Source organism: Tenrec ecaudatus, chromosome 4, assembly GCF_050624435.1.
Source record: "Tenrec ecaudatus isolate mTenEca1 chromosome 4, mTenEca1.hap1, whole genome shotgun sequence".
Taxonomy (NCBI): domain Eukaryota; kingdom Metazoa; phylum Chordata; class Mammalia; order Afrosoricida; family Tenrecidae; genus Tenrec; species Tenrec ecaudatus.
The window spans coordinates 8,416,196-8,439,314 of NC_134533.1; the positions used below are offsets into that span (position 1 = coordinate 8,416,196).

General features: G+C 55.0%; 1 protein-coding gene across 18 annotated transcripts; it reads left to right on the forward strand.

The window, feature by feature from the left end:
• The first annotated feature begins 7,084 nt into the window (after window positions 1-7,084).
• SF1 (splicing factor 1) lies at window positions 7,085-21,732 on the forward strand. Of its 18 annotated transcripts, none has more exons than XM_075545485.1 (14): window positions 7,085-7,846; window positions 9,403-9,531; window positions 11,905-11,980; window positions 14,775-14,927; window positions 15,042-15,131; window positions 15,641-15,824; window positions 15,911-16,026; window positions 16,128-16,235; window positions 16,871-17,051; window positions 17,316-17,589; window positions 17,765-17,824; window positions 17,907-18,086; window positions 18,708-18,912; window positions 19,323-21,732. In XM_075545485.1, the coding sequence occupies exons 1-14, from the start codon at window positions 7,462-7,464 to the stop codon at window positions 19,450-19,452; spliced, it is 2,271 nt and encodes a 756-aa protein (XP_075401600.1). In that variant the 5' UTR covers window positions 7,085-7,461; the 3' UTR covers window positions 19,453-21,732. The 18 variants fall into 18 exon arrangements, with proteins under 18 accessions (XP_075401600.1, XP_075401583.1, XP_075401587.1 ...); XM_075545487.1 differs by having other exon boundaries at window positions 7,088-7,492; XM_075545468.1 differs by having other exon boundaries at window positions 18,708-19,457.
• The last annotated feature ends 1,387 nt before the right edge of the window (window positions 21,733-23,119 follow it).

The following is a 23,119-nucleotide window of genomic DNA, read 5'->3' on the forward strand; positions in this document are numbered from 1 at the left end:
TGGCTACTTAGCCACGGTGTCCCTAGGAATGAAATAGATGGGAAACCTACTAAATATTTACGTGATCTGTACAGGCAAAAGAATGGTAGATCAGGTGAACATCAGAATAGACATTCACGATCCCTCAATCAATTCCCAGGCCTGAGCCAGTTTACAGACCCACAACCCCTGAATGAGGGGGAGGCCAGGTCCCTTGGAAGGAGGACCCTGCTACATCACTGAAGGTTTATACTGTTATTCTTTCTTCTAGCCTTCCCCAAAGGGACCTGCAGCCTTTCACAAGAGTGACTGTTCATTGGGGGAAAGGAAATAATCAACCTTTTCGGGGATTACTAGACACTGGCTCAGAACTGACACTAATTCCAGGAGACCCAAAGTGTTTCAAAGACCCACCAGTCAGAGTGGGGGCTTATGGAGGTCAAGTTATCAATGGAGTTTTAGCTCAGCTATACCTCACTGTGGGTCCAGTGGGCCCCCAGGCCCATCCTGTGGTTATTTCCCCAGTTCCAGAATGCATCATTGGAATAGACATCCTTAGTAACTGGCGGAACCCCCATATCGGATCCCTAAAATGTGGAATAAGGGCTATCATGGTAGGAAAGGCCAAGTGGACACCATTAGAATTGCCATTACCTAGGAAAATAGTAAACCAAAAGCAATACCGCATTCCTGGAGGGATTGCAGAGATCAGTGCCACCATCAAAGACTTGAAAGATGCAGGGGTGGTGATTCCTACTACATCCCCACTTAATTCACCAATTTGGCCTGAAAGGAAGACATATGGATCCTGGAGAATGACAGTGGATTATCGTAAACTTAACTAGGTGGTGACTCCAATTGCAGCTGCTGTCCCAGATGTGATTACATTGCTTGAGCAAATTAATACTTCTCCTGGTACATGGTATGCAGCTATTGATCTGGCTAATGCCTTCTCAATACAAGTCTCAAAGGACCACCAGAAGCAGTTTGACTTCAACTGGCAGGGGCAACAATATACTTTCACAACTCTCCCCCAGGGGTACATCAACTCTTCTGCCCTGTGCCATAATTTAGTCCGAAGGGACCTTGATCACATGTCTATTCCACAAAATGTCACACTGGTCCATTATATTGATGACATTATGCTGATTGGACCCACTAAGGAGGATGTATCAAAGACTCTAGATTCATTGGTACAATATCTACGTACAAGGGGTTGGGAAACTAACCCAATGAAGGTTCAGGCACCCTCCACCTCAGTAAAATTTCTAGGGGTCCAGTGGTGTGGGGCATGTGGAGATATTCCTACAAAAGTGAAGGATAAGCTATTACATTTAGCGCCCCCGAGCAAAAAAGAGGCACAATGCCTAGTGGGCCTCTTCGGATTTTGGAGGCAACATATCCCTCATTTGGGTGTTCTACTTTGACCTATTTATCAAGTGACGCGAAAAGCCTCCAATTTTGAGTGGGGCCCAGACAAGAAAAGGTTCTTCAACAGGTTCAGGCTGCCGTGCAAGCTGCTTTGCCACTGGTACCATGTGATCCAGCTGACCTAATGGTGCTAGAGGTGTCAGTTGTAGATAAAGATGCAGTGTGGAGTCTTTGGCAGACCCCTATTGGTGAATCACAGGATAGACCATTGGAGTTTTGGAGTAAAGTCTTGCCATCCTCTGCAAACAACTACTCCCCCTTTGAAAAACAGCTGTTGGCCTGTTACTGGGCCTTGGTGGAGAATGAACGTCTCACCATGGGCCACCAAGTCACCATGAGGCCTGAACTACCTATCATGAACTGGGTATTGTCTGACCCACGTAATCATAAAGTTGGACGTGCGCAGCAACACTCCATTGTTAAATGGAAGTGGTATATACGAGATCGGGCCAAAGCAGGACCTGAAAGAACAAGTAAGCTGCATGAAGAAGTGGCCCAAATGCCCACAGTCTCCACTCCTGTCACATTGCCTTCTTTCTCCCAGTCTGCACCTATGGCCTCCTGGGGAGTTCCTTACCGTACTTTAAGTGAAGACCAAAAAAGTCATGCTTGGTTTTCGGATGGCTCTGCACGATATGCAGGTCCACTCGTAAGTGGACAGCAGCAGCACTACAGCCCCATTTCTGGGATCTCCCTAAAGGACAGTGGTGAAGGGAAAGCCTCCCAATGGGCAGAACATCGAGCAGGGCACCTGGCCGTTCAGTTTGCATTTAAGGAAAAATGGCAAGATGTGAGACTGTATATTGATTCATGGGCTGTGGCTAATGGCTTGGCTGGATGGTCAGGGAATTGGAAGGACCATGATTGGAAAATTGGTGACAAGGAGGTGTGGGGAAGAGGTATGTGGATAGACCTCTCTGAATGGGCCAAGAAAGTAAAGTTGATTGTATCTCACGTGAACGCTCACCAAAGGATTACCTCTGAAGAGGAGGACTTTAATAATCAAGTGGATAAGATGACACGCGCTGTGGAGACTGGTCCTCCTCTTTCCTCCGCCACTCCTGTTATCGCCCAATGGGCACATGAACAAAGTGGACATGGCGGCAGGGATGGAGGTTATGCATGGGCACATCAACATGGACTTCCACTCACCAAGGTTGACTTGGCCACTGACACTGCTGAGTGCCCCATTTGCCAGCAGCAGAAACCAACATTAAGTCCAACATATGGGACCATTCCTCAGGGAGATCAACCAGCAACTTGGTGGCAGGTTGATTACATAGGACCACTTCCATCATGGAGGGGACAGCGGTTTGTTCTTACTGGAATAGACACCTACTCTGGATATGGATTTGCCTTCCCTGCACGTGATGTGATGCTTCTGCCAAAACTACTATTCGTGGACTTACAGAATGCCTCATCCACCGGCATGGCATCCCAAATAACATTGCTTCAGATCAAGGAACTCACTTTACAGCAAATACAGTGTGGCAATGGGCCCATGCCCATGGAATCCACTGGTTGTATCATGTTCCTCATCATCCTGAAGCTGCCGGCTTGATAGAACGATGGAATGGGCTCCTAAAGACACAATTACGGCGCCAACTAAGTGGCAACAACTTGCGGGGCTGGGGCAATGTTCTCCAGGAAGCTGTATACGCTCTAAACCAGCGGCCAATATATGGTGCTGTGTCTCCAATAGCCAGAATTCATGGGTCCAGGAACCAAGGGATGGAAGCTGGAGTGGCACCACTCACTATTACTCCTAGTGATCCCCTTGCAGCATTTTTGTTTCCTGTCCCAGCCACCCTGTGTTCCTCAGGCCTGGAGGTCCTGGTCCCGAAGGAAGGAACTCTCCCACCTGGAAACACAGCATGGATTCCACTGAACTGGCAGCTGAGAATGCCCCCTGGGCACTTTGGACTTCTCATGCCTTTGGATCAACAGGTCAGGAAGGGTGTCACTGTACTAAGTGGTGTGATTGATCCTGATTACCAAGGAGAAATTGGACTGGTGTTACGTAATGGAGGTAAAGAAGAATATGTCTGGAATCCAGGAGATCCCATAGGCCGACTCTTAGTGTTACCATGCCCTGTGATTAAAGTAAATGGTAAGTTGCAGCAACTCAATCCTAACAGGACTTATAATGACCCAGACCCCTCAGGAATGAAGGTCTGGGTCACCCCGCCAGGCAAAAACCACAGCCAGCTGAGGTGCTTGCTGAGGGCAAAGGTCATACAGAATGGGTAGTAGAAGAACGGTTGTCCTACCTATCAATTACGACCATGTGATCAATTGCAAAAGTGAGGTTTGTAATTGTCAATGTATTTCCTTTTATGTGCTTATTGCATATTATTCCTTTGTTCAGGTATGATATATCAGATACAATTGGACTCAGTGTGTTTTCATTTATATGTGTATGATTGATAAGAAGTGTGTGATTTCATCAATATCCGGAAATTATATAAGTATATATGTCTAAAGAATTGTGTACAGGTGCCAGGTTGGCAAGGGGTGGATTGAGATAGTTTATGGGCCGATAAACACAAGTGGGATTAATTGAAGGTGGAGAGATAAGTGGCTCGGTGAGCCTCACCTTTCTTGTCTCTCACTCTTTAATCATCGGACCAGTGTGCAGCTGCCTTGCTTGTTCTGTGCATCAATTTAAAGGGCACACTACCTGTGGGATGCCTAGCCTGTGGACTGTGTCGCTGTAAGTTGAGGTCCCCTTAAGACCACATGAATGAAATTTACATCTCCGAAGCTGGGGACTGACAGTTGGTGTCCTGCCTTGCTGTTTGCTGCCTGTGCTGGGATAGCCTAGGTCTTTCTCTCTACAGAAGACGACCTGACGGCCCTCAAGACTTGGACTGCCAGTGTCTCACAACTCTCTCATGGGAGTGAGTTGCACTGAGCCATTTGTACTGCTTTATAATTTAACTGTTCATTTATTGTTATATATCTATCTTTATAAATATATATATCGTTATCAGCAATCTGGTTTTATTTCTCTATAGAACCCTAACACAGTACCTAGTTATAATTTCCAATACCTACCTCCCCTGGTGCAGATTCCCTTTCATCGGAGACTCTAAGCAAGGTTTCCCAGAAAGTCTTGGTGGCATCGTGGGCACTTGTTGAGCTACAGAGTTGAAAGCCCTACCCACCAGCTGCCTCGTGGACGATGAGGAGGGTAAATCAGCGGAGATTTGTCAAGTCTCTGAAATCCGCAAAGGAGCAGTGCTACTGACCTATAGGCTTGCTGGACATGGACTTCCTGGCAGTGTTTTCTGGATGTGGGTCCTCCCTCCATGGCCCCTATCACGGTTCCTCATTGTAATCATATGGTGCCCTGGTGGCACTGTGGGCTAAACGTTGATTGGGCTGCTCACTGCAAGGGTGGTCACTCACACCCGCCAGCCAGTCCTGGGAGTCAAACGAAGTCATCTGCCCTTAGAAAGATGGGTGAGGAGCAGCTGTATGGTGTCTGGGGGCTGCTTTGTCAGACTCCACTCTGAGGTAGTGGTTTTGCCTACGACAGGTACTACCTCTGCATCTGTTATCTATGTGCCAAATGTTTCCCCAATCTGTCAGTTCCGTTGGCTTATTATAGTGATCATCCTCTTGGCAGGCGACGGAATCTTTCATTAATGGTGCGAATGTCTTGCCTCTCACCCTGGACTACCCTTAGTCTCTGTCTCCACTCTCTCGCTGCTGTAATACAGAGACAGGAGGTGGCTTTAGCAAACAGAATGGCACTCTCTCAGTTTAGGCAATCCGAAGCCTGAGTTCAGAGCACTGGCTCTGGGAGGAGGCTCTGTTGACTCTGAAGGAAGGGCCTGGCTCCTAACATCTGTGGGTCCCACATTCCTCGGAGGGCTTCCCGTGTTCTCGCCTGAGCCATCCCTGGGTCCAGATAGTTTGCAGTGCGGGGACCTTGCTTCTCTGTTGGTGGCACCCTCCACCCCTCCCTCTGCAGTTCTCTCTAGGAAGACACAGGTGATGCAGACCACACCTGTGTCCTCACATTGGATCCGGGGTGTAAGCTGTTTCACGGTGTCACATCCCATCCCAATGCCCAATCCCAAACCGAGCAGCTGGTCCCGTAACTACTCTGTCACATCACCACCTCACTACCAATCCACGGAGCGGCATGGCCCAGCCACTGTGTCACATAATTAGGGGAAAGTGACATGGAGCAGCTCTGGTGGGGCAGTGGTTTCGCGGTAGGCTGAAGAAAGACGGGGGGGGGGGGGGGGGGGGGAGGTCTACCTCATCCTGGGGGGCTTCTAGGAGTTTGTTTTCTGGTTCGATGTGTGACACAATTCAATCCATGAAGATTATTCTGAAGTGTGTAACTGGAATGTTTACGATTCTCTACCATCAAACAACTAAATCATTTTCCCCTAATGGAATTGGGCTACCTGTTTTGTGGTATTTCCCAGCTGTGAAAAGCGATGGTATTCCGACTGACCCCGCTAATCTGCATTCCCTGCCGGTGTATCAAAACCAAGCCCACACTCAGGGAGCCCACAAGTCCATTCTCACTTGTAGAGACCCTCTGGGTCCTATCAGACCTGCCCTTGTGGGTTTCAGAGACTCCTTATGGAGCAGGAAGGCTCGTCTCTCTACGGAGGAGCTGCTGGTGGCTTTGAACTGCTAGTGGCCCAACAAGGAACTCACTCTGCCACCAGGGCTCCCCTGCCTTGCAGTTTACACTACCATGCCTTTATACTGTCTCATATGGAATGCCAAGCCCCGCAAATTCATCTACACGCTTTCTAGTGTCACTTGGATATGATTTTATGACAGTCTTACCAAATCTTTTCAATCCTGTTGGGATCCTAATGGAAATGCGTTACACTTCATTTTAGTCTTGTCAATTCCCTAATGCCGCCCACCTAAGATTCTATGTCCTTCCATCAGTCCAGATAGGTTTTAATCCTTCAGTAAGACTAGGCTACAGTTTTTGTTTTAATTTTTGCACGTCTCAATTCCCCCCCCCCCCCAGAGGAAACCTAATCCGCGCTCATGACAGACTAGTGGATTCCGACTCAAAGTCCTCCCCACAGAACGGAGAAAAACTGCCCCATCGGGTTTGCAAAACTGCCAGTGTCCGGGAAGCCGACTGCTGCATCTTTTCCTCTGCAGAGCAGCAGGTGGGGCTGGAACTACCGACCTCTACGCCGGCAGCCAAGCGCTTAATCCATGCGCCACCGCGGAGCCTTTCAAAGAAGAAAACAGGAAGTCCCGTTTTACCTGCAGCGTCAACGGAACCGGTTAACCGGCGCGCGCAGGCCCCTCCCGCGCTTCCGCCCCATGGTTCCGGGTTGCCATGGGAACCCAGGATGACGTCACTCCGGGCTTCCGCGTCGGATCCTGGGGGCCCGCGCGGGCACGGCTGGGGAGGGCGGCGCCAGGCCCACGCATGCGCACTGCTGCCCCACGTCCCTCATTGGGGCCCGGATTCGCGACCTCCGGCTTCAGCCTTTTCGAAACTGCTCCCTGGGGGCGGGGAGGAATTAAGCAAACCCCAGCCAATCCCAAGACACTGAGGTGGACGAACTGAATCCAATTCAACCAATGAGAAGGCGCCTCCTTCCTACGTCACAGGCTTTGCCCCGCCCCTCCCTCCGTTCTCAGGCCTAGGAGCGCAGTTCGCGCAGTAACAAATGAAGTGCGCGCTGCGCCACCTCCCCGCTCCACAGGCTCCGTCGCCATTTCCTCGCTCGGCCTAACGGTTCGGCCAATCCCAGCGCGGAGAGAGCCAGGCCGGGAACTGGCCAATCGGAGTCCGCCGAGCCCGACCTCGAGCCCCGGCCCGGCCCAATCGCGGTGCCGGCCCCGCCGACCCGGCCCGCCCCCGCAGCGCCATCTCTCCTCCCTCTTTGTGAGTCTCGCGCCGCCGTCGCCCGCCCGCCCGCCCGCCCGCCGCGTGAGAGGACGGCTCCGCGCGCCCCGCGGCAGCGCACTCGGCCCCCGGAAGGTTCGCGAAGGAGCAGCCGTCGCCGCCGCCGCTAAGGAGCCGCCGGTGCCGGTCGCGGGGGCGCCATGGCGACCGGAGCGAACGCCACGCCGCTGGGTAAGCTGGGCCCCGCCGGCCTGCCCGGGCCCAAAGGGGGCTTCGAGCCGGGGCCGCCGCCTGCCCCCGGGCCTGGGGCGGGGCTGCTGGTGGCCGGGCCGCCGCCGCCGCCGCCGCCCGCGGGCGCGATGGGGGCCCTGACCGCGGCCTTCCCCTTCGCGGCGCTGCCGCCGCCGCCGCCGCCCCCTCCGCCTCCCCGGCAGCCGCCGCCGCCGGCCCCGGGCTCCGCGTACCCGCCGCAGCCGCCCCCTCCGCCGCCGCCGCTCTTCCAGCGCGTGTCGCCGCCGCAGCCGCCGCCGTCACCCCAGCCGCCGCGTCAGGACCAGCAGCCGGGCCCGGCCGGCGGCGGAGGAGGTGAGTCGGGCCGAGCGCGCGAGCGGCGTCGCGCCGACGGGCCCGGCCGACTAGGGGCCGCGCGGCGGCGGCGGCGGCTGCACGCGGCAGGGGCGCGTGCGCGTGCGCGGGTGGCCCGGGCGGAGGCGCCGGCGGACGCGCGCGGCCTGGTTGGGGGTGGGGTGGGGAACTACAGCGCGCACGCGCCGGGGGAGGAGGGAGGAGTGCGGGCCGGAGCCCGCTCTGCGCATGCGCGGTGTCGTGGCTCCGGCCAGCGGGCCCTTGCAAGGCCTGGGGCTCTTGGCGGCTGGCAAGCTGGTGGACTCTGGCCAGGAGGATACAGAAGGGACCGTTGGGAAAGTGGGGCCGCCCCGTTCCTCGGGTTGGGAGTTGGGTATGCTGCCAAAGTTGGCGAAGAGGAAGAATTGCCCAGTTTGGTGTTGCTAGTTCGGAGCCCTGTTGGGGTAGTGGGTTCCACTCGGCGCTGCTAGCCTCAAGCTCAGTAGTTCGAACCCCTAAAGATGAGCTTTGCTGCTTCTACAAAGGGAACCCACAGGGGCGTTCTTGGAACCGACATCCTGGCGGTGTTGGTTTTTGTCTCCCTACTTGTTCCTTAAGGTCGGGTGTAAGCGCCCTCCGATGAAGGGATTGAGTTTTCAGGGGCTGGTTGGGGCATGTTACTTAGTAGCTCCCTTGGGAGCGTGGTTCTGGCCACCCAGTCTCCTAATAGCCATTTACCCTCCACTCTTTTGTATGTGATCTCCCTCCTGGCTTGGCTTGCACCCAGTCCTGGGGGAGTTTGGGCCCATGTGCTGGGGAAGGTGGGCTGGTTAGTGGCTTCCATTGGCCTCAATCACAGAATGCTAATCTTGGCCAACCTTAGGGGGCTGAAGGTGAGTGTGTGGGAGAGCAGGGCTTTTCATGGAGTCCTGTGTTTGGAAGGAACCTGGTTAAAGCACTCAGCTGCCAGCTGAACAGCCAGGGGTTTGCACCCACTCACCTCGCCGGGGAGGGACGGGGGAGGCATGTGCTGCTCCCACAAACACATCAGATCAGCCTTGGAAACTCTCTGGGACACCCCTCCACCCCCCAGTTCTCTAGGGTCACTGAGTCAGAATCAGACTGAACAGGTTTGGGTTGGTCTAGGAATAGGTGTAGTTGTGTTCTGTTCCATTCTAAGAGGTGACTGGTGGGAGTGGGCACAGCCAGCCAGTCTCACTATTGTCCCATCTGTGGGTCCTCGAGCTAGTTTGGGCAGGGTGGGAACTACCAAGCCATTGACACCACTGCACTGCCTCTCTTCAGCTTCATCTCATTCATTATGTAGAATTCAGGGTGCTAAGATTTATAATGTTGGCAACCCAGGTAGTGGCCTTCCCTTGATGGGAATTTACAAATGGGGAACTGTGGGCTTCTGGCCTCCTTGTGGTTGGGTCCTGTTTTATTTCCTCTCCAAGGTGTGTTGCCCATTTAGTGCCCGGCCTCAGCTCCTCATGGTGTGCTGAGCTGCTGGGAGAATAGGGTGTGGCATGGCTGGTGGCTAGTTTCTGCGCCTGATGGCACCCGTCTGCCTTTAGACTTCCCCAGTAAGAAGCGGAAGAGGAGCCGCTGGAACCAGGACACCATGGAACAGAAGACTGTGATTCCAGGAATGCCCACCGTCATTCCGCCCGGCCTGACTCGGGAACAGGAACGAGCTTACATAGGTAAATCCATGTTCTGTGCCTGCATTCGGCTCAAGTGGCTCCCCATTCATGCCGAGCAGTGTTTGTGACAGGGCAGTTTGGGGTGCTAAGAGGCATGGTCAAGGGTACCATCCCGACCTGTGGCCCACAGATGTGGGCTCGGTGAGGCCCACTGTGACGGTTTCTCCATTTGGTTTACTCATGACCGTGTTCTCCACTGGGGCCAGGGAGGTTGAGGGACTCACTTAGGAGTGGACACAGTCCCCGCTCCAGCCTCTTGGCTGTGGGGCCCTGTCCTTCCCAGTAATGGGGTGAGTGTCCTGTGGCTCTGGGCAGACCCCCTTGTAGAATGAACACTGCAGGGATTGTAAAACCAAGTCCCTTTTCACAGCGTGGCCTTGCCCCCCAGCACTTGTGTCCCTTCCTTCCCCTAAGATGTGGTCTTAACTTTTTTATAGGTGCTTTCTGAAAGGAAAAAAGCAAAAACACTTCAGTTTGCCCCCCCAAAAAAAAAGGTTCTAGTGTGTTTACAGTTCACCCGTTTTGCCATTTTTAGTGAACGTAATTATTAATTAACCTTCCCTTCAGCTTCTTTGCGGGTTTGGGCTCTGGAGAGCTGTCTTAAAATGCAGGCTCTTTATATTTTCTCGGAGAGGGTTCTGCTGGGGTGGGGCGGGGTCAAAGGTTGGATCTGTGCAACCAGGCATCAGAATTAACCACAGATTTGCCTTCCTGTTTATTTATGTCAAATGCAAGGTTTCTAACGCAGGTTTTACTGTATACCCGTGCAGCTGTTAACAAAAAATTCACTTGGTCAATCATTACTACTAACGAACTAAGCACCCCTTGGCAGGGCGGAGCTCCTAGGCATAGACCAGGGCGGCATGCTAAAGTTCTCGAGGGTCTTAACTGACACTGCTGAGCTTCTGAAAGCACCGGACCTGTCTTATCTCCTGCCACCAAACTACTAATATGTCTTCTCCCCTGAACTGGTCTCTTCCCACCTAGCTCACCTGACTTCTCTGGCCTCGCTGTAGACCTGTCTGGGTCTTTGCAACTCCCTTGAAAGCACCCCCTAGTGGTGTCCCGGGAATGTAAGCCAGACTTCAGAAGCCAGGAAGACTCATTGGCTGCCTCTTCACTTCCCTCCCTTTGAAGGGGGCTAGCCTGTGGTCAGGTAGATGATCAGAGCAGAGGCTGAGGATGCCCCCATTATTTGGGAAAGACCTCTGGAGGTGTGCCACTCTTTGGATTTCTCTGTAGGGCCAGCTAATTCCTTGAATCCGTCACCCCGTGAAGGTGCTGACTAAATTGGCACTTCCCTGGCAATTGGAGCTCAGGAGACCTTGCCCTCCTGTCTTGGGGCATGCCCCCACCATCTCCCATGGTGTCGATTTCCATGGCTGCCCTGTTGAGCTGAGTGTCTGGGTGTTGGCACTCTGAGGTATATTTTGATTGAGGACAGGCTCACTTGGCAGACTTGCCCTGGCTAGAGGTGGCAATGCAGCTCGCTAGAAGAGACCATCTGGCTCTGCAGTTCCCACTAGCAAGCCACAAATCAGTAGTGTGGCATTTCTCCTGGGTCACTCTGGAAACCCCCCCAAAAAAAAAAAAACTCTGTCTTGCTCATGGCCACCCTCCCATGTCAAGCCCTAAGGCCACGCACCTTTTATACTCCACAGCCTCCGTACTCCCCCTTGTGCTCCCCATGTTAACAGCCAGTCTAAAGAGACTCCCGGGTATCTTTACAGCTGCTAGTGTGTGAAGGGAAATGGTCTCGTCTTGACCACGCATCACTAAAGGCGACCAGAAGAGTGGACCCTTGCTAGGGTGGGTCTGGCTTTACAGAAAGAGCGTGTATACAAACCTCCGTAAGGTGTGGAAATGGTTCATAAAGTGTCATAATCAACCTGTTTTAATTAAGAGTTTTGTATAATGAAAATGATCTTTGTTCACAAACTGTTTCTCGTCCCATGTAACTGGGTCTCATTTCAGGCCATGTTTAATATTTTAATGCTGGAAAATCCACTCTTGCCCTCCAGAAAGTAGTGTGGGGATGGGGTGTCGGTGGGGAACATGGATGGTTTTGGTGCTGGGGTGCCACTGGCACGGCAGACCGAGGGGAGGCCGAGGTAAATCGGTGCTGTCGGCCGTAGAGAACAGTCTACTGCTAACCCTTCTTCACCAAACTGTGCTTTACCGTTTGAAGGGGACATAACCCATAGATGTAAACGGACTCTGCCGATAGCTAGTGGTGGGGGTCTTGCCCTCAAATGTGCTCCCTGGTCAAAGTCTCCGAGTTCTTCATGCTTGTTGTTGAGATTTAAGATGTGTTGTGGTAACATTGTCTTTTTTCCATCCTTTTTTTTTCTTTCCTAACCTGGTTTCTTCCAGTGCAACTGCAGATAGAAGACCTGACTCGTAAACTGCGCACAGGAGACCTGGGCATCCCCCCTAACCCTGAGGACAGGTTGGGAAACAGTTTTAACCAGCTGACAGTAACGCTTTTTACCTTTTTCTCAATACGTTTTACTGGTGGCAAGATATTGTGTCAGTTCGCTAAACTCCTAGTAAGACGGCCTGTCCTGTGACCATTGGTGGGCATTGGGTCTAAGTAGCCATGGCATGTAGCACTCAACAGTTAGACGGAGGTCAGAGCAGCACCAAACGCCACAGGCGCATCGACACCTGGCTTCCCATTGGTAAGCGTGTAGGCGTGAACCTGGTTCCCATCTGGAGGGAGGGAGAGTGAGGTGGCCCGGTAACCTGCCTTTTTCAGCTTGGACCCGCTTGGCTGAAGTTCAGGGCAGAGAGCCTTTCTCACAGGCCCCGCTGCAGGATTGAGACTGACTTTGAGCACCCTGAGTTGGAGCGGGCAGTGCCCATTGCTGCAGTCTCCCTGCTCACCGGTCTTCAGATGGTTTCTAAATCCCGTGGGACTTCCTAACCAGCTTCACTGCCAGTTAACTTCCAGCCTTGGTTGTTGTCTGGAGGGCGGGGCGCTGGGAGGGGACAGGACACTCGTTCCTACTTGGGGAAGGCCAGCACCCTGCCCTCCCAGGTGTGCCTGCATCTTAGGTTCTCAGATAGCCTTTTTATTTACAGCAGGGGTTTTACTGGCTATTTGATCTAAAATCTGGTCATTTGATAAAAGGTCGCTAAACCTGCCTCCTGGTGACACTTCTCAGTCTGTGAGCAGGGGTTTTACTGGCTAATTGATCTAAAATCTGGTCATTTAATAAAAGGTCGCTAAACCTGCCTCCTGATGACACTTCTCAGTCTGTGCCGCACCATTGAGAACATGGCTTTAAAGGGGATGCTCTCCGTGGTTCCATTTTTTGTTTTTGGCCTCTGGTTGCCCTGCAGCCTGTTTGGCTGCTTTACCCATGAAGCTTCCTTTTTCATTTTTTACGTAGGCTCGGGCTAGAGTGTCATGGCATATTTTCTGTTTTCTTTTGATTTAGAGGCGTGCCACCGACACCCCCCCCCCCCAAGCTCTGCTGTTACAGCCTCTGCCCTTCTCTCATCTGTGTATACAACTCCCAGGCAAAGGCTGACTTTTTAATTTTTTTTTTTGAACTTTATTTCATGGAGAAGCAGGAGAATTTATTTGGTTCAATCCAATGCCAATTCAAAATGGAGAAGTTGGGCCACCTCCCTCTACACAGGCATGCGCATGCACACACGTTGAGAAGATGTTAAATGGCCGGCAGGCCTTTTAAATGACCAATTCAGAGCTGGTAAAACGTGTTTTGATGATGGGCCAGAAAGTGGTGATTCTAGGTGGTTGGGGGCCAGGAAGGCCAGTCAGAGCAGAGGTGTCCTCTTGTTCCCCCCGCCCTGCGGTGGCAGCGGGCCCACCGTCTGCTTGGTTTTGCTGTGAGCCCAGGTTGGAGGGGTATGCACGAGTTTTCTCACCTGTAATCACATAAGCTAACTTTGTAAGTTTATTCTCAAAATGAAGCCACTTTATGCTATTTTGATGTTGCTTGAACGTGCACAATTTAAAATGTTCTAAGATCTCTCCTAGACTTAATGTGTGTAAGATGACCTAGTTCAATGAGCCTGGGGTGTATTTGCTTTTGTTCCCGATGATTGGATTGTGCTAACAGTTGATGCAAATGCTAGAAGCGGAGGTGTCACCTAGCCGGCATTAGCCACGAGAACCAACCTGACCTTTTATCCCATTGTGTGTGTGACGTGCGTGCGCCACGGTTCCCTTCAGGCTGAAGACAGTGGGAGCCGCGCCCAGCCCTTGCTCTCACCTAGGCAAGGCCCCTGCAGCCGAGCCAGGGGTAGGAGGGGCGTGGCAGCTTTTCAGGGTGTTTTTAAATAACCTGATCCACATGGTCTCTTCCCTTCTTGCAGCTGCAACTAAATTTTCATGCAGAATATCAAGCTATGATCCTTTTTAAAATATGAACTCAATTCTAGGAGTGTAACCTCTCTCTCTCTTTTTTAATTACTGCAAAATCAAGCTGTGGTAAACTGACCATTTATAAATATAATTTTCCTATTTTTTTTTAACTTGTAGCCAACAGCATGTCACTCCTTTAAAAGAGAGAGCAAAAAGCTGCTCTCTGGACTTGTAAACTCGGGTGGGGAAACTCTGGAGCCCCTTGCTGTGTGCAGGTTCAGACTTTAGATACGGACTTGCCCCAACCTGCACCGCAGCCTCTTGGAGAAACTGCTCTAGCTTTTAACAGTTTTCTCTACCCAGACTCGACCCTCGACAGTCAAAAGAACAGGCCAGCCAGGCCATTGAAGGGGAAGCAGAGATGAAGCCTTGCGTCACCTCGCTCCATTGGGGGGCCGGGTCGCTGCAGTAACTCCGAGGCCTCCCGCGCAGTCTGGGACGCAGACACATTTCCCCAAGAGCCAGCATCTGACCCAGACTCGGAGTTTCTGTCGCTGGTCACATCTCCCCCTCACCCCACCTGGAAGAAAGCCCATATTTGGCATGAAGACTCCAGAGGCTCCTAGTGGTTCTTGCTATTTACAATATAGACGTTGTCCCCCAGGAGGACAACCTTTTTCTCCCCCTCATTACCTTGAGGACACACACACCGCTCAGCCCCCTTAAACACTCGGCCAGTTTTCATCCCTTCATTCCGCACAATCTTGAATAGCACACGGGACAGTCAGTTTCTCCAGAGAGTTTTGTGTTAGGGTCTGAGAGGCAGAGGGCTGGGGAAGACGGACTGTAGCCCGTGTGGGGACACACAAGGTGGAGCTGAGCAGTCATGGTGGCCTGTCACCCACAGGTCCCCTTCCCCTGAGCCCATCTACAATAGCGAGGGGAAGCGGCTCAACACCCGGGAGTTCCGAACACGCAAAAAGCTGGAAGAGGAGCGGCACAACCTCATCACAGAGATGGTGGCGCTCAACCCTGACTTCAAGCCGCCTGCCGATTACAAGTAAGCCCTGGGCTGGGCTGGGGCTGACCCTGCACCCTTGGGTGCACCAGACGGGTTCCCGTAGGACAGCTGCTGCTGGTCTGTGTAGCTTCTCTCCCGCCTTGTCTCTTCCAGACCTCCAGCAACCCGTGTGAGCGATAAAGTCATGATCCCACAAGATGAGTATCCGGAGATCAACTTCGTGGGACTGCTGATAGGGCCCAGGTGAGGCCCGGTGGGCAGGCAAGGGCCCTGTGCCTGGAGGTGGTCTATGTTGTGTATAGTGGGGTGCTCTTGGCCTACTCCTGGGGTTGTTTCCTTTCATTCTGTTTCCCGTGAACTTTGTGAGCCCCTTCCCCAGCCCCTTTGGCTGAGCTTAGGCCTTTCTGTGAGAAAAACTCACAAACTTCCCCATTTCGCTGTGGAGAAGTCCTGGCTGCAGGCTTGACCTGACTTGACCTTAAAGCAGTGGTTCTTGACCTTCCTAATGCTGCGACCCTTTAATACAGTTCCTCATGCTGTGGTGACCCTCCAGTCACAAAATTCTTTCCCTTGTGACTTCATCACTGTCATTTTGCTACTCTTATGAATTGAATGACCCCTGTGAAAGGGCCATTCAACCCTGAAAGGGGTCTCGACCCACAGGTTGTCACCCTGAGGCTTCCCAGTGTGCCCTGGATGAGCGTGCATGTTGGTGCTAACCCGATTATCTGTCGTCCCTCCCCCGTCCTCAGAGGAAACACCCTAAAGAACATAGAGAAGGAGTGTAATGCCAAGATCATGATCCGGGGCAAGGGCTCAGTGAAAGAAGGGAAGGTCGGGCGCAAAGACGGCCAGATGCTGCCTGGGGAGGACGAGCCACTTCACGCCCTGGTGACAGCCAACACCATGGAGAACGTCAAAAAGGCCGTGGAGCAGGTGAGCGAGCATGAGAGGGCCACGTCCTCCTCCGGTCTGAACCGTGGCCCTCACGTGTCCTAACCAGGCCCCTGGCCTCTTCCTAGATAAGGAACATCCTCAAGCAGGGCATCGAGACCCCTGAGGACCAGAATGACCTGCGCAAGATGCAGCTCCGGGAGCTGGCGCGGCTGAATGGCACCCTTCGGGAAGACGATAACAGGCATGGAGGGGTGGAGCATTTGGGGGGCAGGCAGGGAGGTGTGGAGGAGCTTGGGACAGGAGAGTGGTGAGGTCATTGTCTCCTCCCCCTCTTCTCCACAGGATCCTAAGACCCTGGCAGAGTTCTGAGACCCGGAGCATCACCAACACCACCGTGTGCACCAAGTGTGGGGGGGCTGGCCACATTGCCTCTGACTGCAAGTTCCAGAGGTGAGCGGCAAAGGGGAGGCTCATGAGCCAGCACGCTGATTAATTAATCTTGGGGACCCAAAAGCACCTTCTCTTCTGTGACTGGTTGAAACCAGGATTAGGAGGCACCACCTCACCCACCTCTGTGTTCAGCACCTCCGTCTGAGTGTCCACTGACTCAGGAGAGTGGGAGTTTCCGTTCTGATCTGAGTGGATGTGTGGTGGTTTCTCTGGTGGTCAGTGTTCACTCCCTTGGCTGCCTGAGATCAGTCGTGGCAGACAAAGCTGTTGTCCAAGGCAGTGGGACCTAGCTTAGGTGTGGCGTCTGTGCCGGGTGCCTGCTCGGCCCAGGGTCCTCCAGAGAGACGGGCAGAGATGAGGAGTGGGGTCGAGAGACTGTGTCTTAGGGTCAGTGAGTCAGTTTCTGAGCTGAGTGACCCTCTCCATGTATACCAGAACAGCACCACCTGGTTGGGGCAGCGTCCCCACTCTTGTTCGATTGCAGCCCCTGTTGCACCCATGGTCTGTCCGTGTAGCAGCCCCCTTAATCCCAGCTCACCCACTGCCTGAGCTACTCAGTTCTAAGTAGAGGTAGGAGAGCACATCACATAGATTGAGTCCAGTTCTTCATAGCGTGTTCTCTTTCACACCTTCAGGCCTGGTGACCCCCAGTCGGCACAGGACAAAGCTCGTATGGATAAAGAGTATCTGTCGCTCATGGCAGAGCTGGGAGAAGCTCCTGTCCCCTCTTCCGTGGGGTCCACCTCTGGGCCTGCCGCCACACCCCTGGCTAGTGCGCCACGGCCTGCCGCTCCTGCCAACAACCCACCTCCACCGGTGAGCCTAGGGCCAGTTCTCAGGGTCTGGCTCCCCCTGTCCTCTGGCACAGAGGCTGGGAGCTATGGCCACGGGCTTTCAGCGTAGTGCCTGGGTGGACATGGCTGGCGGCAACATTGTTCTTCCGGGAGGTCAAGGCAGTTTGGAGGACCGCTCACTTGGAGAGATTTTGTCTGTGTTCTGGTCCCTTGGCAGAGCCGCAAGAACAGTGTTGCCACCTGTGGGGGAGCAGGCCAGGACATTGGCGGGAACGCCCTCACGCAGTCTCTCATGTCCACCACCCAGAGCCGCCCGCCCTGGATGAACTCCGGCCCCTCCGAAAGCCGGCCCTACCATGGCATGCACGGAGGTGGTCCTGGTGGGCCAGGTGGCGGCCCCCACAGCTTCCCACATCCACTGCCCAGCCTGACGGGCGGCCATGGCGGCCACCCCATGCAGCACAATCCGAACGGACCCCCACCCCCGTGGATGCAGCCACCACCACCACCGATGAATCAGGGTCCCCACCCGCCTGGGCACCATGGCCCTCCTCCAATGGGTAAGTAAGTGTCAGACCGGAGACCTTGGGGCTCTGGGATACACGGGCTCACGGATCTCCAGCCAGGTGCTCCAATGAGCAGGCAGTGGGAGGTGGGGGGGGGGGTCGCAGAGGAAAGGGGTTCCCCGACCAGGCCACATGTCCTGCTAAGTCCCTGCTCTCTCCTTCCATCAAGATCAGTACCTGGGAAGTACGCCTGTGGGCTCTGGACTTTACCGCCTGCATCAAGGAAAAGGTAACAGTCCTCTGGAGCTGGCTTGGGCTCAAGAGGGGGCCGTGTGGGGAGCCCCTCGGCCTCACTCTGGCCTCGCCACTAGGTATGATGCCGCCGCCGCCTATGGGCATGATGCCGCCGCCGCCGCCGCCGCCCAGTGGGCAGCCCCCACCCCCGCCCTCTGGCCCTCTGCCCCCATGGCAACAGCAGCAGCAGCAGCCTCCGCCGCCCCCTCCGCCCAGCAGCAGTATGGCTTCCAGCACCCCCTTGCCATGGCAGCAAAGTGAGTACCTTTAGCTGGGCTGCTGGGGGTGGGTGGGGGGGAGGGGCTCTGGACTTAGTTAGGGCCAAGAGGGGCACTTGGGCCCGGGTAGTTGGTGCTTGGTGTGGTTGTGTCTGGGGAGAGGTTGGTGGGCTTGTCTGGAGGGGCACTGGCGATCAGGCAGGGTGTGGGAACCGGAGGCGAGCAGCAGGCTGCCCAGGTGGGATGGTGCACGCATGCTGGAGCCGGGGTTGTGACTGGGCCTGAGAGACTGCTGGGCGGACTGGGCTGGGGGAGAGCAGCTATGGCCTTGAGGTCGAATGTGCCATTGGGTGGTGGCAGCGGCGGCTGGGCAGAGGGACAGCAGAGCCGGTTCTTGTGTCTGGTACCTCTCCTGCGGTCCCTCCTGGGGCACTGGTGACAGGGCTTCCTCCTCTCTGAAGCCCAGAGACTTTGAGGCTGGCCCCGATAGTCCTGCCCACCCCACCCCCATTGCCAGGGCCACCCCGCCCGACCGCCCCCACCACCACCGTACCGCATGCCAAGCAAGGAGCAGGCGACCTCGCCCCCGTCCCGAGGCGGCAGCCGAGAAGCCGCGGTGTGGCCCCGCGCGTGTGACCTTGGGCTTCTTTACCACCCCAGATACGACGACTACCACCACGAGCGCTGGCACAGGGCCCATCCCGCCATGGCAACAGCAGCAGGCGGCTGCCGCAGCTTCTCCAGGAGCCCCTCAGATGCAAGGCAACCCCACTATGGTGCCCCTACCCCCCGGGGTCCAGCCGCCTCTGCCGCCCGGTGCCCCTCCCCCTCCGCCGCCTCCGCCACCTGGTTCCGCCGGCATGATGTATGCCCCGCCCCCCCCTCCTCCGCCTCCCATGGACCCTTCTAACTTTGTCACCATGATGGGCATGGGGGTGGCGGGCATGCCGCCCTTCGGGATGCCTCCAGCGCCCCCACCGCCGCCTCCACAGAACTAGACTTGTTTTTTAAGAAAATATATATTAGAGAGAGAGAGAGAGAGAACTGGTCTCGTTTAAACACCCGCCGAACCTCACCATGTGGAGCCAGACTTTGGGACGCACGCATGTGATTGTGTGTGCACGCATGTGTGTGTGTGCGCGCACTCACGGGCCGGGCAGGTGGAAGTAGGGGCGCCAGCTGGGGCTCTCCTGGCGCCCCGTAGCATCGAGTGTCTTTTTGTCTTCTTTCTCTCCTCACCCAACTCCCTTTGCCTCTCCCCAAACGGGCCGCCAGGACCCCTTCCCGCAGCGGCGATGGCCCGGGCCCTGAGAGCGAGGAGTTTCCGCGCCCATTGGTGACCCTTCCAGGCAGACAGCCTCAGCAGCGCCCCTGGTGGACAGGATGGTTCGGCAAAGCAGCCTGAGTCATTTTTGTGGACGGAATCGGAACACGCTGGCTCCATACCGTGAAATTTGTATTAATTTTCTTTTCTTTTTCCTTTGTTACTTTCTTCTCTCTTCCTTTCTTCAGACTCCATCCCAGGAGCAGCTCTTCCGGGTCTGCTGCTGCCGTTAGCTCCTTCCCTGCAGCCACCCCTGGGGGCTCCGGGGCGGGGACTAGCTATAGGCACAAGCTCTGGCTGGGAGGGCCCGCATAGCATCGAGGGGCTCCTTCTGGTTCCTGTTCTTTGGGGTGTCAGTGCTACCAGCTGCCCTCCAGGGTGGTGGTTTTTTGTTTTTGTTTTTTTGATAAGTTCAGGGGCCTAACTCCTCAGCCCAAGACCATGGCCACCCATCCTTGCGCGCTCTCTGTCCTTGTGCCACCGAAGCTGCCTCACCTGCTTGTTCCTCCCCTTCCTAGAAGGTGTCCTCTCGCATTTTGTTTCCTCCCAAACATCTGAGTGTTTTCCAGTGTCTAAAGGGTCTGCACCCCTTGTTCTTGGTTCTGCTTCCTGTCCCCTTCTGCATTGCACGATTATGTTGACATGATGTGGGCACCTTCTGCACGGGTTAGCTGCAGAAGTCTCTTGGGGCTGGCAGGTGTGTGTGATTCGGCGCTGTGTTTCGGGGGTCTCCCCTTGAATAAAGGAACAGTTGGCTCTTGGGGGTCTATTTTTTCTCCCACGCCCTCTCTTCATCATCCCACACCTACAGCAGCCCGTCTTCCTATGGGCCCTGAAGGAGCCTACCGGCTGCCTTCCTACAACAGGGACGGGTGTCACTGCCCCCTAGTCTCTACCCATCAGAAAGCCTTTTCCTGGTGCTTGGAGCCCCCACTTCTGGTGAGCTGGAAGCAAAGTGTCCACCAGGCTGAGGGCCTGGGCCCCTCCACATGAAAGGTCAGGCTAACTAATCTGGCCAGTCAGTGCAGAATGACTAAAATTAAAACTGCCAAGTGGTTTTCTCTCCCTGCTAAGGACTCGAAGCCTACAGCCTGCCAAGACATGGGCCCTCAGTGGACCTTGTGCATGATTCTCTGCCAAGGGCCCTAGGCAGCTGCCTTGCAGCACCAGGAAAAAAACATACTGTCTTCCAGCCATGCCAGCCGCCTCTCCTAATTTTGGGGAGCTATCCTGCAGGCCCACTCCCACAGTCCCCAGTCTCGGTTCAGTGGGGACAACAGCTCTGTCCTGGGCTGCTGTCCAGCTTGGACTTGGGCCTGGGGGCCTGGAAGTCTCCACTGAGAGGCAGGCAGTCTGAGGGAACCTCAACCCCCAGAACCAAGCCAGCTTCTCTGCTGGTTCCCAGAGCTGGTGGAGGGAGGCGGGGCTGGAAGACTGGGCAGGCTTGGCCACCTCCCCTCTCTGACCTTGTTCTCACCTCCTGGCTGCTCCCCCTCCTCCAAGCTTGGTTTCCCTGGTGGGCTCATTGGGTGGTTAATTAGCTCTTTGAAACTCTGGAAGAAGCTAAGTGGCGCTATGTGGGTTTAGAAATAAAATCAATAAAGGACTTAACCACAGCCCTGCTAGCTCAGCCTCTCCCCTGGGCCAGCAGGCTGCTTTCCGAAGGCTTTCTGAGGGGGAGGAAGTGGTTGACGAAGGGAGGCATCTGTCTTGGCTTTTCTCATCAAAATGATAGTGAGGCAGCAGGAACCTGCCTTGGTGGCAGAATGAGGGTAGCTTCCCTGCCTGTACCTGCCCCAACACCCATCTCACCTACATCTCTGTTCCCCCCAATGGCCCGGTGATGGGTGTGCATTCAGGAAAGGTCAGCTCTGGGCTCTGGGGCTTCAGACCACGTGGGTGCAGGCCAGGAGATTGAGCACTATGGCTTTGTTAAGTGGGCACCAGCAGGAGAGGTGTCAGCTTCAGAGGGTGGGGCACCATGGAGGCCAGTCCCTTGGGAGGAGGTGGCAGGGCAGACACGTGAAGGTCTCCATAGCAGGGGCATCTATGGGTGAGCAGAAGGTGGGGCAGGGCTTGTGGAGCCCGAGTTCACTGCTGAGGAGCTGCTCTCCCAGCTCCTGCTGCTCTCGGCCCAAGGACCAGCGCCCTGGATCTCCAGCAGCCCCCCTCTGAGCACCAAGGGCATGGACATAGCCAGCGAGCTCTGTGCGGAGGTGCTGTGTGGGCGGGGGCCCTTCCCACAGAGGTGGCTGGTGCCCAGCCTGTAAGCCTCGGAGGGAAGGGAGCACACCAAGCTTCCATATCTGAAATGGAAGGTTTATGTAGCCCTTTCTGTTCCTAATAAAGCGTTGTATGTTTCATGTGTCATTGTGTCCTGGTGTTCCCGACCATCTGCTTTCGAACTTAACACTGAGGTGATGCTGTTGGCAACCAACCTAACCCACCTGCACTGTCATCAATGGCAGTACAGTGACCAGGTGGGACAGTAAACTGCCCCAGAGGAGTTGCCCTGGTGGCATCAAGGGCTGTGTAAGGTCAGCAGTGAGCCCACAGCTGATGGGGCTAGCTAAAGATTTAAGGAGCCCAAGCCCCAGCTGGGGTTTGCTTGGATGGCTGAATCACAACTGACTCAAGGGCCATGAGCTTGGAAATGAGAATCCATAGACGCAGACAGCACGTGTCTCATGAGGCACTGGGGGGCGATGGATCCCATCCCGCTAGCCAAGCACTTGCCACCACCCTATGGGCTCCTCCAGGGCAGGGCCGGGACATCTTGCAGTTTGGCCCCCACAGGGAGGTGGACAGACTCAGGAAGCCCCTCACGGGTAGGCCCCCAGCTGTGTGAACATCCTGTAGCTGCCCTGACCTGAACGAACAGCCCTTCCAGCACAAGACCAGGAGGCTGCAGTTGAGACGCCACCAAAACGTGAGGAGGTTGCTGGCCTGGCAAGCTGCCTGTGGGCTCAGTGCTACTCTCAGGGTACCCAGGAGGCAGGATCTACCTGATGGCAGGTGGGCCGGGTGGGATCTGAGAGTACTGAGGCTGATGCCAGAGCTGGAGCAGGAATTGGAGCTGCCAGGCCACAGGTGCCGGCGGCGCTCTCCTGTGAGGAGGTCAGCTCAGGAGGTAGCCCTCTGTTCCACTCCCCTGACCAGCATGTGGCCTCGGGGTGGGGCTTGCCAGCTGGACCAGGCAGCTGGACCACCAAGATGTGATGCTCTAGAATCGATCCCACCCCACAAGTTAGAACTGCCCCTAGGGTTTCCTTAGCAGTCATCCCAATGATGGCAGTTTGCCTGGACGTCTCTTCCACAGCACCACGTTAGGCTAACTTAGTTGTGCGGAAACTGCCCCACCCAGGAACCTCACTGGACCCTACCTAGGCAGAACCTGAGGAACCAATACGAGAGGGTCCTGCTTCATCACCCCCCCACCCTTGTGTGCTCATAGGACTACACTTCCCAGTAGCCCCTGCTCCAGGCTTGGGCTACCCGCCAAAGCAGGTCTGTAATCTGACCGGCCCTTCTTAAAGGTCACTTCAGAGCTAGTTGAGGGACAGCGACAGGGGCACTCAGCGTGGCTCAGCTTGGGTGGGGGTGGGGTGGAGACAGTGGCCCTGCCTCAGGAACCCTGCCCTGCCCTTCCCCCCCCCCCCACCAGGACCCTGACTTGGACCCCCTGTCTCAGATCCCCCATGACCTCTTTTACATGGAATGCAGCCCCTCAGCCTCTGCTAATGGCAGG